At 41.7% G+C, this 14,410-nt stretch overlaps 1 protein-coding gene across 3 annotated transcripts in view; it reads left to right on the forward strand.

Moving 5' to 3' along the window:
- The first annotated feature begins 3,689 nt into the window (after nt 1–3,689).
- LOC125635606 (melanopsin) overlaps nt 3,690–14,410 on the forward strand; it is a 77,199-nt gene continuing 66,478 nt past the window's right edge. For all 3 annotated transcript variants that reach the window (XR_007356313.2, XM_048847490.2, XM_075127529.1), the window contains exon 1: nt 3,690–3,988. Coding sequence is in view for 2 of the 3 variants with exons in the window: in XM_048847490.2 (XP_048703447.2) it covers nt 3,944–3,988 (45 nt within the window). In the remaining variant the exon portion in view is untranslated. The remainder of the gene's footprint in view (nt 3,989–14,410) is intronic.

The raw sequence follows: 14,410 nt of genomic DNA on the forward strand, positions 1-14,410 counted from the left end.
ACAGGGGAGCATTGAACCCGGTTATATCCAAATCAGTTTTAAATACACAAAGAGAAAAAATTGAGGGTGGTTTTTTTTTTTTTGGTGCTAATTTCTTTGTCATCCATAGTTAGAAGTAACCTCTCAAATTATTCTCAATGCTAGATTTTCAAGCAAATGTTACTTTCAGGTTGACAGTGTCCTTTAAATTGGTTGCAAGATAAAGTTCTAAAAGAGCAAAAATAATGCTCAGTACATCTTCCTCACTGATTTCAGTGCACTCTGACCACATGTTGTAGATGCCAACTAAATGAGTGTGAATATATCTGGATATCCACAAATGAAGTAAATATACTTATCATACACCATATTTATGTATTACTTTATTTGGATATATAAAATAACCAGAAGTGCCTGTCTGACAAATACTTAATCAGACAAACAAAAAGTAAAACCCTAGCATACCCATAATGTACAATAACCAGACAGCACAAAAGTACATTTAATTTTCCACTTTTCCTAAACATCATCCCCAATAACATTTGCTTCTTCACAGCTTCCCCCTCCCTCCCTGCCCAAGGATGTGTTTTGCAGATATGCTCTGAAGGTCAACAGATGTAGGTTACTATAGACAAAACAGGGCTGGAGGGATCAGATTCCAAAGGAAAGGGCCTTCACAAAGAATGCCCTGCTACCAGCTCCTCGCCTCCTTCCCCATACATATAGACATCCAGCTCAGGTACCTCAGCAAATCTGAATTATGGAAGTATAGTATAAAAGAGAGGCTGTCAGGTGAGAAAGTCCTAACCTATATTGGGCAACACGAGCACTTGCAACTCTACTCCATGGGATGTGTGCCTTTTTTTTTTTTTTTTTTTTTTTTTTGGTGACTATTCAACACATTAGGAGTGTCCATGCATTTGTAGAGGATTGCATATGTTAGAATGGAGATGTACTGAAGGTTGACTTTGAGACAGCCCTTGTCACTTCTAGGGTCCCAGCACATGAGAAATGCTTTGAAGCAGCAATACATTATGAAAAAAAAACAAACAAACAAAAAAACCCTGTTAATGAAACCCTAACATTGTAATTCTAATCACCCTCATCAGGAAATCAGGACATTTGAAGTTTTATGGCTAAAGTCTCTGCTGGGGATAATTCCACTGACTTCCCATAATTCCCACAGCTATTGTAACTCAGTCATACATGTGGATTCAGGCCCAAACCCTTGGTAACTAGAGGACAGAATTCTCCTACCCCCTTCCAACCATAGCATCACTATACATGGGAGTATACTGCAGTCTTGGTATCACTCTGTATATTGGGCATGGTGTAATTGGTTGATCTGGAAAATCACATATCCGCTGGTCATGTCCCTTTCCCCTCTCTAAATTCCCCCCCGTGAACCTTATTTGTCCAGAAAATTTACCTTGAAAGATTTGAGTATTAGTGTGAGTAGCAGTAGTATTAATACACAGTACTAAATATGCCCAAGACAAGAATCTTAATTTTGAATTTCTTAACTTTTTGTGATTAAAATCTCAGCCATAATGGTTTGGTTATATAAGGGTGGAGTTTTCCCTCTTCTTTTTACATTAAACTTTGAAAATGCAGTAAGAAATCCACTTTTTTATATCTTGAATTTTGCATTTAAGCAAGATTTCACCCCTCTAGTCAACATACCCAATGTTTCCTCGGTAAGCTGTCTGGAATGGTTCATGACTGTGAATGCCAATCTCAGGGCAGACTGTCAAGAAGCAGGGCAGAAACCCCAAACTGACTGCAAGTTCTATCATTAGATTTCACCAACCCAGTCACAAGTGTGAACTCCTAAAGCAGTATAACAGTCTTACCATGGAGTAACAGAAAGTCTCCTTGGGCATTTCAGTGTATCTTTCCCCACCAGGCAAGCTGGACTTAGGCCATGTCTACTCATACAGAGCTGCAGCAGCTCTCCCATCGGCATAAAAAAACCCACCCCAAAGAAGTTCTCCCACCAACATCGCAATGTTGGTGTAATTTACATCGCTCGAGCGATGGAATATTCACACCCCTGAGTGACAAACTTTTGCTGACATAATTGGTAGTATAGATATAGCCTTAGTGATAGATCGTTGCTATGCACCAAGGATAACAAAATATTCAGGTTGCTCCCAGTCCCAAGAGACCAGTCACTTAACATAGGTCAATCTGTACCTCAGATCTCACAGCAAAGATAAGGCTTGTGGCCAATCCTATAGTAAACTAAGGATTTATTAACTAGGAAAAGAAATTAGAGAATTATTGCAAGATTAAAGCAGGCGAGCATATATACACAAATGAGTTAGTCTGTGGTTTCAAAAGGTGACTGAGTTGTAGTGATCTGTCAGCTCCGAATGTCTTTTGGGGCTAACCCAGCTGGACGGTGAAGATCTCTGCTTCTATTTTGTAGGTCTAGCCCTGTGAGAGTCCAAACAGAAAAAGATGAAAAAAATTGTTTTCAGCTATTTTTATTTCCTCCTTCCAGAATTCAAGCTGTTTGGATGAGCCCTTTTGCAGGTAGCCTCTTCATTGGTGTGAGGTGGCAACTAACAAAGTCTTTGTATTATGATGTCCCACAATGGCCCATTTAGATTTGATAGTCCTTCTTGAGGGGCAGGAGAGGATCCCTCCTGACTGGGTTCACAGTTTAAGAGCAAATATTTATTACTATTACAAAGCAAAAACTTAAATGTGACCTTATAGCATGTGATAAAGACATAAGTGAGATTAATGTATGCAGCAGCTTACAAGCATTCAATCAACTCTAAACACATTGTTGTAAGTCCAATAACCATCTTAACTATACTAACACCCAGGTGAGGTGGGCTGGTTTCCAGCAATGAATTTGTCAGTTCTTGGCTGAGGCCTAAAGCCCTGGCAAGAACTGGCACCTGGTCTGCCAGCACCACAGTAAGTTCTTTGGGGTCACGGACTACCATCTGATGTGTTGGTACAGCACCTAGCCCCATACCCTTCATGACTGGAGCTCCTAAGTGTTACCACACTACAAATACATCAAAAAACATTTTGTGTTTTTCTTTTACATGCCTATGTTTTGAGGGAAGGGAGGGGAGAGAATTAGGTCAATCCACAATGTCAAATCCTTTTTGATTTTGCTGTCTGGAACATGGACAGACGGCAGCAACGATTTGCATTTTAGGTAACAGGCACAGTGGATAATGAGGTGTGGAGGGGGAGGGTTACTTGGAAGGCAAAGAGGGAGACAAGGCAGAGAGAAGAAAGAAAAGAGCGGGAAAGAAACGGGATGAGAGAAAGAAAAGGCGGAGCCTGAGGGAAAAACTTGGGAGAAGGAAAGTGGGAGAAAAAGGAGAAGAGGAAGGATGGAAAATGAGAAAAAGGAAACGGAAAAGGGGAAGGCTGAGGAGGAAAGAACTCAAGAGAAGAGGGAAGGGAAAACCTAAAGCAGGGGCATGAGAGAGAGAGAGGAGGACAAGGAGCACTGCAGCCAGCGAGGCTCAAGGGGTTCGGCCGTCCCAGTGCCGGAGGGGGGCAGCTCCAGGTGCGCACAGGTCCCTGTGGCCCAGAGCTAAGGCTGCGGGGGAGCGGCGGAGCCCGCTTTCTCTTGCCTGCCGAGGTCACCGGCTGGCGTGGGGAGCAGGGGGCGGGGAAACCCCCACCACGCTCCTCTTGAGCCGCTTAAATAGCTGCGAGCGCGCCGGGCCAGTCCCATCTCCCCCTCCCGGCACAGGCAGCGGGCGGCTGCCAGAGGCCGGCGGGCCCTTCACACGCGCTCCCCGCCCGCTCCCCTCCCCGACTCCCGCAGCCGTGGCGCGGCCGGACGAGCAGGCGGCGGCGGCGGCTTCTGGGGCAGCAGGGGCCGCGTCCCCGCGGGATGGAGCTGGGGGACCAGTAGGGCCGGTTCCCCCGCCGCCTGCCCGGCTGGGCTGAGTGCCCCGGCCCCCTGCGCCCGCGGCCGGCTTGGATGCTCCGGGGCGCAGAGCCCAGGATGGCGGGGGCGCAGGAGCAGGTGAGGCAGGGCGCGTGGGACAGGCAGCGGCTCCGGTGGCCGGGGCAGAGCGGAGAAGTGCAGGGCGCGGGGAGGGTTTGGAAAGAATCGCCGCTGTCCTGCCGTCAGAGCCTCCCCGCCCAGAGGGTCTGGGGCGCGTCACACGTTCAGTGGGGGAGGCGGACTACTGTCGGGCGTGGTGTTTGTGGGGGGCTAATGCCGCTGAAGTGGTGCTCCCACCTACACACCGGGCGGTGGTGTCACTTGGAGGGAGGGCTCTTGCTTTCTTATTGTTAAACGCCTCTTTGAAACACAGGGCAGACCTCCTCCATCCGAGAGAGACGTTAAAAAACCCAGCATTTTAAAGTTTAAAGGCGCGGGAGTCCTCTTCCATAGGAGTGGGATTTGGGAAGGCGGGGTGTGTGTTGTGTAAACAGATTCCTCTGTGCTGTTTTGCTTTCTTAATGCTAAAATGTATTCATTTTATTTATTTATTTTCTGATGAATCTTCTCGGTGGTGTTCTGCTTCAATGCGTTTTGACTGCTACTCTTAGGAGGTGTTAGAGGAACAGCCGTGTTAGTCTGTATTCGCAAAAAGAAAAGGAGTACTTGTGGCACCTTAGAGACTAACCAATTTATTTGAGCATGAGCTTTCGTGAGCTACAGCTCACTTCATCAGATACTGCATCTGATGAAGTGAGCTGTAGCTCACGAAAGCTCATGCTCAAATAAATTGGTTAGTCTCTAAGGTGCCACAAGTACTCCTTTTCTTCTTAGGAGGTGGTAATCTGAATCTTCCCGTAGGAAAACTTGCTCTCTTTATCATAAGGAATAACGATTTTTAGTATGGAACTAGAGAGCCCTAGGCTCTCTGAAAGATTCTCCGAGTTAAACCCTCCCCATTGGACTGATTCACCAAGTGATGTCTCACTCAGGTACCTGCTGCTCCTGCAGGATCTGCGCCTATTAGACCTTTTTGATCATAGCCAGAAAGTGTTGATGGAGAAAAGAATATATATTAGAAGCCCCAAAGCAGATTTCAGAGTTGCAATCTGTGTGTGAAGCTGATTAATGAAGTGTCTTGCTAAGCAACCCGTGTGAACGTTTGTTCATTGTTTAAGAAAATTTTCAAATAACAGCTTAATAAACTTATAACAAAAAGGGGATTTGTTTGTGGATTGCAAATTGCTTTTTAATCCTTTGGAGGGAAATGGGGTAGTTTTGCCAAACTACTTATATGATTCTTTCTATAAATTTATGTATGCTTTTCCCATCTAAATACATTTATGTTGCTTTATAAATATTTTAGAATAAAATGTTTCTAAAACGCAGTGATCTTTAAAAGTTCCCACAAAACTAAATTTGTTCGCCAAAATGACCATCATTGCATCCACTAGGATAAATATTTTCTTGTCTTTCTGTAAACTACTATTATAAAAGCCAAGATTTTAGTAACAGAGGGGGTTCTGACAGTTACTAAAGTGAAAGAAATTAAAAAATGAGGCACAAATTAAGGCACATGTCATTTAATCTCAATAGGTTGTTTTCATAGCATACCCAGATGAGTACTTTGTGGATAAGATTTTTTAAAATGGGCTTTTAAAATTACACCAAGGTGATTTTTTGGCACCTAAAGTTTGCAGATGATACAAAGCTGGGAGGTATTGCCAATTTAGAGAAGGACCGGGAAATCATATGGGAAGATTTGGATGACCTTGTAAAGTGGAGTAATAGTAATAGGATGAAATTTAATCATGAGAAGTGTAAGGTCATGCATTTAGGGATTAATAACAACAATTTTAGTTATAAGCTGGGGATGCATCAATTAGAAGAAACGGAGGAGGAGAAGGACTTTGGAGTATTGGTTGATCACAGGATGTCTATGAGCCACCAATGTGATATGGCCGTGAAAAAAGCTAATGCGGTCTTGGGATGCATCAGGCGAGGTATTTCCAATAGAGATAAGGAGGTTTTAGTACCGTTCTACAAGGCACTGGTGAGACCTCACCTGGAATACTGTGTGCAGTTCTGGTCTCCCACGTTTAAGAAGGATGAATTCAAACTGGAACAGGTACAGAGAAGGGCTACTAGGATGATCCGAGGAATGGAAAACCTGTCTTATGAAAGGAGACTCAAGGAGCTTGGCTTGTTTAGCCTAACCAAAAGAAGGTTGAGGGGAGATATGATTGCTCTCTCTAAATATATCAGAGGGGTAAATACCGGAGAGGGAGAGGAATTATTTAAGCTCAGTGCCAATGTGGACACAAGAACAAATGGATATAAACTGGTCATTGGGAAGTTTAGACTTGAAATTAGATGAAGGTTTCTAACCATCAGAGGAATGAAGTTTTGGAATAGCCTTCCAAGGGAAGCAGTGGGGGCAAAAGACCTATCTGGCTTTAAGATTAAACTCAATAAGTTTATGGAGGAGGTGGTATGATGGGATAACATGATTTTGGTAATTAATTGATCTTTAAATATTCATGGTAAATAGGCCCAATGGCCTGTGATGGGATGTTAGATGGGGTGGGATCTGAGTCACTACAGAAAATTCTTTCCTGGGTATCAGAGGAACAGCCGTGTTAGTCTGTATTCGCAAAAAGAAAAGGAGTACTTGTGGCACTTTAGAGACTAACCAATTTATTTGAGCATGAGCTTTCGTGAATCTTGCCCATATGCTCAGGGTTTAGCTGATTGCCATATTTGGGATCGGGAAGGAATTTTCCTCCAGGGCAGATTGGAAGAGGCCCTGGAGGTTTTTCGCCTTCCTGTGTAGCATGGACCACGGGTCACTTGCTGGAGGATTCTCTGCTCCTTGAAGTCTTTAAACCACAATTTGAGGACTTCAATCGCTCAGACATAGGTGAGAGGCTTTTCGCAGGAGTGGGTGGGTGAGATTCTGTGGCCTGCGTTGTACAGGAGGTCGGACTAGATGATCATAATGGTCCCTTCTGACCTTAGTATATATGAATCTATGATTTTCAGAAGTGCTGAGCCCTCAGCAGCTCACACTGAAGTGAGGACTTTTGAAAACCAGACCACTTACCAAAGTGCCTAAATGCACCAAGTGCCCCAATCCCAAGAACACCTGTAATCACAATGGCACCACTAAAAACTGATTTTGGGTCTTCACTTCTTATTTAACTGGTTTTATCAGTTTGTATCAGACCTTTATTATAATATGGTGTGTATTTGTTAATACGTTTTGAATGAAATATCCTAGCAAAATTATCTCTACATTTTGTTCCAGGTCATTATGTTCTTCATTCTATTTTGAACAGGTCACATTGATTATTATTATTTCTTAGCAGCCTCTATAAATTCAACTATATAAGAATCCATTTGAATACTTCAGGGTAGAATTCAAACCTAAAAGACAAAATCAGAGTTAAAGCTAAGAAGTCTTTGCCCATGTTTTATTGCCTTTTGCATGTAGGATTGCTGCTGTCTCAGGTGATTGCATGATGTTTTTCTATGTGCTGAAATATCAAGCCACAAAGGGGTCTGTTTAAGATGCTGTGCCTGTTCCAACAGTCTTCAGTCAATCAGAATTCCAACTAAACTTCACTGGAACTGCAGGATTGGGCCCAGATCAGCAATTTATATTTTGTCTTGATTTTATGTGATCAAATCAGATTGTTAATAAAATTGACACAGTTTAAATTTGTTTGTTTATTTATTGGTGCTTAAGTTCTTTCAAATTTTTACGGTATTTAAAATAAAACAAACAAAAAGCAAGCTGGTATTTGCACCAGCTGTCAGTGGCCCAGAAGAGCCATTAAAGGAGCTGAGGGGAAGGCATAGAGATGTGCTAGTGCCCTTCTCAGTGGACAGAGGCCAAGAAGGGGAGGGCATCGGACCCCAGGCAGTGACCCTATGCCACCAGAGGATTCCCCGGAGCTGATGAACTCCTCTGCTGGCTAGTTAAGGTGATCTTATGGCAACTTTGAGTCATCAGAGCATCACAGAGCAACTTCAATGGACTGGAGAATCCAGCCCCTATTTGTGAATTGACCTAATTGTCTCTGTAACTGCCACAAAAAAAAAAAAATAGGCAACTGTGAATGTAAGTGTATCATATCGCTGGAATAGGTACATAATTATATAGTTTTGAGATACCTAATAGTAACCAGAATAGATAAATATGTGAACCGAAAAGTTTTACTTTTGAATCCCAAAATGGCAGGTACAGCTCCAGATTATGGTATTCCATCTAATGGATGGTACTACTTAGAGACCTTCTAATTTGCAGCTTTCTGACCTGATCAAAGCTTTTGTGGTCTATTGGGTAAATGTACAGTGAGCCAGATCTTCAGCTGGTATAAAATCAGCACAGCTCTACATCTGAGTAAGTGCTGTGTGAGTACAACAAGGCTCCAGTTCAGCAAAGTGCCAAGCGTGTGCTTAAAGTTATATATGTGCTGAATTGGAGCCTTTGTGTGTCTGCAATAATGCTCTATGATATATGTTGTGGCTGTGTAGTGCTTCCTATTTAAAATGAGATAACCTTTAAAAAAAAAGTCCAACTAGCCAAAGTAGTTACTCCGTATGATGGACTAATAGCATGAACATTTTAGTTTTAAATAAATAAAGGTACTATAGAACTACTGGAATGGAAGAGAAAGAATCACTTTAAAGTGTTCTTTCTTGGACTCGGCTAATCAACAGTGACTGAAGAGAGAGTTTCATGGATGTACATTTGTTTTGTTTCTTTATATTACAAAATTAGAGAACAAAATAGTTGTGTGAAACAAGTTGCAAAAATTTCATCATCCAATGAAGAGAAATTAGTTTTTGATTATTTACCCTTTGGGAGTAGTATTTTGACATAGTCTTTAATACATTAAGTATCATGTGCCATAATTTGTTTAATTTTTCTACCTACATTAGATGTGCACTGTTGATGAAATGTTCACTCTAAGAGTTATTATTAGTAATGACAATGCTCTTGTGACAGGACAGTACATTAAAAACAAAAGATAATCCTCACCCTGAAGAGCATAAAGTGGGATTTTCAAAAATGCCCAGGATTGACCTAACTATGCTCCCGTTAAAGTCAACATAAATCCCACTGTTGCCATCGAAAGATAAACACATAGAAGATGGAATGTTAGAGGGGAAAAGGCTATTATTGATAAGTAAGTTCAAAACCATTGCACCACAGAATTTGTGTACAGCATCACTTGAGAAAGATGTACAGCACTGCAGTCTCTCTCCGGGTGGAAACCAATCATATTCTCTGTTAAAAATGCTACTAAAGCAAGAAGTGAGGAATGCTGAGTGGTTTAAGCAAGTGACAGGGATAAATATTTGTAGTTAACAGTGTGTCAACTACACTTGGTGGCTTTTAAGGGTAACTCTCTAGACCTTTAGACAATCAGTAAGCAATTGGTCTATTTTATATTCAGCCTCATGAACTATAATCATACTGTAATCTCCAGGAAACAGGGTTTACAAATTCATCATTTGTTCACTATTAACATTACCACTTGCAATAGTGACAAAAAATTACTGTTAATGTGCAAGCCTTTAGCGAAGCTTGGTGGATATTTAAAATTGTAATAGGATCCTTTCTTATGAGCTGATATACAGTACTCCGTTAAATAAATGGGGCCAAATTCTGCCCTTATAATCCATAGATGTAGAGTCTCATTCCATCTATATCTCTCCTCCTACATTCCAAAATCTGATGGATGACTGTGCAGGAAGGAGGTATGGACTGGGCAGCCAGGTGGAGGAAGGAAGTGTGGGTGAGGGATGTCATGGCAATGGAACCTAGGGACATGGTCTGCATCCAGGAGAGAGGAAGCAATAAATGTAATGCCTGTCTGTGAATTCCCCAGGAATTTTGGGGAAAGTTATGGTAAGGCAAGCCCAGTACATGCTGGAATCTTGATTGAGCTTTCTTTTGAGAACTGAACGTTCATTGGTAAGTTTTTGTCAGTCTTCTCCAGGTCCTTTAGCTTTTGAGCTAAGATTGTTTGAGTTAGGAATGCTACTGGAAAATTCTGGAAGGACTGCTTTGAAGAGTTGAGTAATCTTCCATGGACTGAACTCTAAGTTTTAATACTATACAGAGGATCCTTATGCTAGCATTAAGGGCCTGTTTTTCCTCTTACTTATACCTGTCTGTCACTGGTATAGCTGAACTGATTCCTTGGCCGTAATATTTTAACCTTAGTGTAACCTTTTGGATTTGTTTCTTCTCACATTCTTGTGGTTGTTATGATGTGTCTTTTTGCTTATTTGCCTGCCCATTTGTTTCTAATAGGTTGAATGTAAAGTAAGTTTCTGCCTGAGACAAAATATTTTTTTGCAATGTTGTTGTAGTTACACCCTGGTGGTCCCAAGATATTAGAGAGACAAAATGCAGGAGGTAATATCTTTTATTGGACCAACTGCTGTTGGTGAAAGACAAGCTTTTAAGCTTACACAGAGCTCTTGTTCAGGTCTGAGAAAGGTACTCAGAGGTTACATGTACACACCACAATAAAAGATCAGCAGCATGGCTGCAGCTGGCCTGGGTCAGCAGACTTGGGATCATTGCACTCAGGCTGCAGGGCGATAAAATTGCAGTGTAGATGTTCGGGCTCGCAATGGAGCTCGGGCTCTGAGAATGCATGGGGGAGAAAGGTGAAATGAGACAATCACTACACTCTAAAATGAACTCACACAGAAGAATGAAACCGTTTTTGCAAAATAAATATTTTATTTCCATATCTGATCTCTCAGTCCCCATTCTCCAAGGAAACCTCCACACCTTCAAAAGACGACCCTGAGTGCTTAAATTCTTAACTTTGCTAGACACTAAAAATCATGGGCTTAATAAAGACACTGTGTTTATTACAACAATGGATTTATTACAACAATCTGTAACCCGCTAATCACCCTCTTTTGTCCTACTGCTACAGAAGTGTTAAGTGGCTACTTCACCTTGAATGGGCTCTTACAATATGTGTTAACTCCTTATGCTAAACAATCTGTTCCACTTTGTAGTAGAAGTTGGTCCAATAAAAGATATTACTTGACCCACCTTGTTTCTATAAAATAGTGTTGGAATCTCAGAAATTACTGCCTGGCTTGTGGGTTTTGTGATGTGTCCTATAATAAAAACAGGTTCTATCTGAATTGATATGTGGGCTTCATTTTTTTTAATCTAAAAGGTAAACCCGAGAGCTTTACAAAAATAGAAGATGGATTCCATCATAGTGTTCCCTCCAGCATTTTGTTATAAGTTCTGGGCTGATGTTGGAAAACTAATGCAAGAGTTGTTTCAGAGATATAGATTCCAAATTCCTATTATGATGAAGCAATAGAAATGGCCTGAATTACTGAAGTTAGACACCCATTTAGAATTCTGCTACTATAGGCTAGATTGTCCCTAGCCCTAACACAGCTGCACTGGACAATAGCAGGAATAAGGATTCCTCCATGTCCCCTACATAGTTACTTTAGGGCTATCTGGATGCTTCCCCAGCTCAAAGCTATGCCATTCTTTCTCTTTTATCAATATGAAGTGTCACATGTCCCTCCAAAAGGAATGTGTCTGTGTGCTAATAAAGCTTTCTTAGTTATACAGAAGTCAGTTTTAATTTATGTATATAGACACTCTTACAAGAGGTGTCAAAGTCCACTTTACCATTTGATTTAACCATCCTTACAAATCTATCTTATGTTTTAAATTATTCCCCAAATACACACAAGTTTAATTTCCTTATCTGTTTACCAGCATTGTTTGAAACTTTCTCTATAAAGTATCTTTGGTGCTACATTTTACTTTTATACTTTCTATACTGCTAGCTTTTTTAATTTAAAAGAAATTTGCCTGTTTTCACTGAAACACTTGTTTATTCTCCATAAAATTCTTTCTCCCCATGGCAATGCAAAATAATCTGCTTGCACCAAGGCATGACCTAGACCTTGAACATGTTAATTACAAATTCACCCTAGAGGTCCTTTTGTCTTCTGGAGGAGAACAGTTTTGAAATTTAAATATATAAACGAAAAACAAATAACTGTGTGTTCTTCTCAGATTAAAATCCTGTATAAATTTGCATATAAATAAGCATGGTTCATCTCCTGACAAATTGCTGATTCAGCCTTCTAGACTGATAACATTGTCCACTGCTGCTGGAGCATCCATTGACCTTAAACCAAAGGTCGCTTGGACAGTATGCTATTTAGTCTAAGACCATACAAAGTTTTATATATATAAAAATCACTTGGGGCCAGATTTTCAAAGGCATTTAGGCATCTAAATATGCAGATAGGTGCCTAGGCAGGATAGGCACCTAACCCCACTCAAAAAGAATTAGGCACTTTAGAAAAATCTCATCTGCATCTTTAGGCACCTAAATACCTTTCAGAGGAACAGCCGTGTTAGTCTGTATTCGCAAAAAGAAAAGGAGTACTTGTGGCACCTTAGAGACTAACCAATTTATTTGAGCATGAGCTTTCGTGAGCTACAGAGCTGTAGCTCACGAAAGCTCATGCTCAAATAAATTGGTTAGTCTCTAAGGTGCCACAAGTACTCCTTTTCTTTTTGCTAAATACCTTTGAAAATCTGGCCCTTCATGCCTACGGAATTAAAGCTACAGTGAAAGAAACTGCTACAAGAATAACCCTTCTGTCACGTGGTGTCAGCAGCAACAAGGGGTGGGTTCAATGAGTAGGGTTTCCTCTGAACATTGCAAAACAGAATTAGCCGAGCCTCCACCCAGAAACCTGGGAAAACTAAACACCACTCCTGGACACGTGTGAGTCCCATTGCTTCCTCACTTGCAAACACTGAGTCTGTGGACAAGAAGAGAAAACTTTTATTAAGAAGAAAAGGAACACAGCATTAATTTGGGAAACACAGCAACAGTTATTCAAAATTATACAAACAGTAAGTAAACACCCACCCCACGATATCTTTGGCAGTAGTCCTTTGTCTCAGTTTCCCTCCTTGCAGTGTGAAAGTCTGATGGATGAATGTCCCTGTAACGTGCCATTTCTCCCTTCCCTGTGCTGCCTCCCATTCATGGTTTGTTGTCCAAGGTCAGCAACATCCCAGAGTCCAGGGGCATATTCAAGTGGGTTCATCTCCTGCCCATGAGGAGTTGAGTGCTGCCTCTGACGCTCCCATCTCTATAGCTGTTGCTTTTGCAGCATGCTGCTGCCACCACTGCTCACTGCAGTCTGTTCTGAGGTTCCATTACCTACCCCAGTCCTTCGTGATTTCAGCTCTTCGTCATTTCACTGGGTACTGGAGAAGTTCACTGATGCCTCTTCTGAGTTGTCTTTCATTGCAGTGCTGTCCCCACACCAGATCTAAGGCTATGTTTACGTGATGCACCTTTTAGCCACACAGCTGTGCCACTAAAAGGCGGGTAGTGTAGCCGCTCTTTGTCAGCAGGAGAGAGCTCTCCCGCCGACCAAATAAATCCACCCCTAGCGAGAGGCAGTAGCTTTGTCGGCGGGAGAGCTCTCCGGCCGACAAAGCGCTGTTCACACTGGCGCTTCTCGTCGGTAAAACTTTTGTCATTCCAGGGGGTGTTTTTTCCACACCCCTAAACGACAAAAGTTTAACAGACGAAAATGCAGTGTAGACAAAGCCTAAGGCTCAGACCATTAGACCAGCTTATCAGTGATTTCAGCTCCAGTGATCACTGAGAAGAAACAAGGACTCCCAACTGAGTCTGATCAGCTCTGACTTTAAACATTAGAGGGGAGGGTCAAATGGCATCTAAAAGAGTGTGCGCAACCAGATAAGAACACCTGTCTCCACCCCCTCTAACTTTTTCTTGGATTTGGCATCACTAAACCCATTGAGTGAGTGAGGTTAAATGAAGGGGGACTCCCCCTCACTTTGGGTATATTATGTACCGTCCTGCTGCCCTTTAGTCATACAATAAGGATAACATTTCATTACCCTTTGCATGACTTAAGTGAATTTTAACCCCAAAACAGTCTAAAATGATATATTTGGCAAGCAAGCATGTCTACTTATCTAGGCAGAATAGGTGTCTATGCAAATACTCAAGCCCTTTTTCCCCAGTTCATCAATAGATGGCAGGGGAAAGCTCTTTGAGACCACTAGCTTACACAAGTTAAATGAAACAAGACAAAATTATGGTGATGAATACACCATAATTCTTCCTATAAAACTGCAATTCCATCTCTGGGTTTTGGTAGCATTAACAAATCGATCTTTCTATACAGCACCTTCAATCAATGTAATGCCTGAAAGCTTTACAAATGTATTAAAGTGAACATACACAATTCTTTTGTTTTCCCCTCCATTAGCCAGACAGTACACAAGGGTTTTTTTTTGTTTATGGTGATGGGGTACAATGGGAAAGATAGGCCAGAGAAAGATCATTTTGCTCTGAAGACTTTGAGGTTGGTTGTCATTCTGATCTCACCTAGAAGTGAGTTCCACAGTTCTAAGCCTGTTGCCTA

This window comes from Caretta caretta, chromosome 4, assembly GCF_965140235.1.
Source record: "Caretta caretta isolate rCarCar2 chromosome 4, rCarCar1.hap1, whole genome shotgun sequence".
Lineage (NCBI taxonomy): Eukaryota > Metazoa > Chordata > Testudines > Cheloniidae > Caretta > Caretta caretta.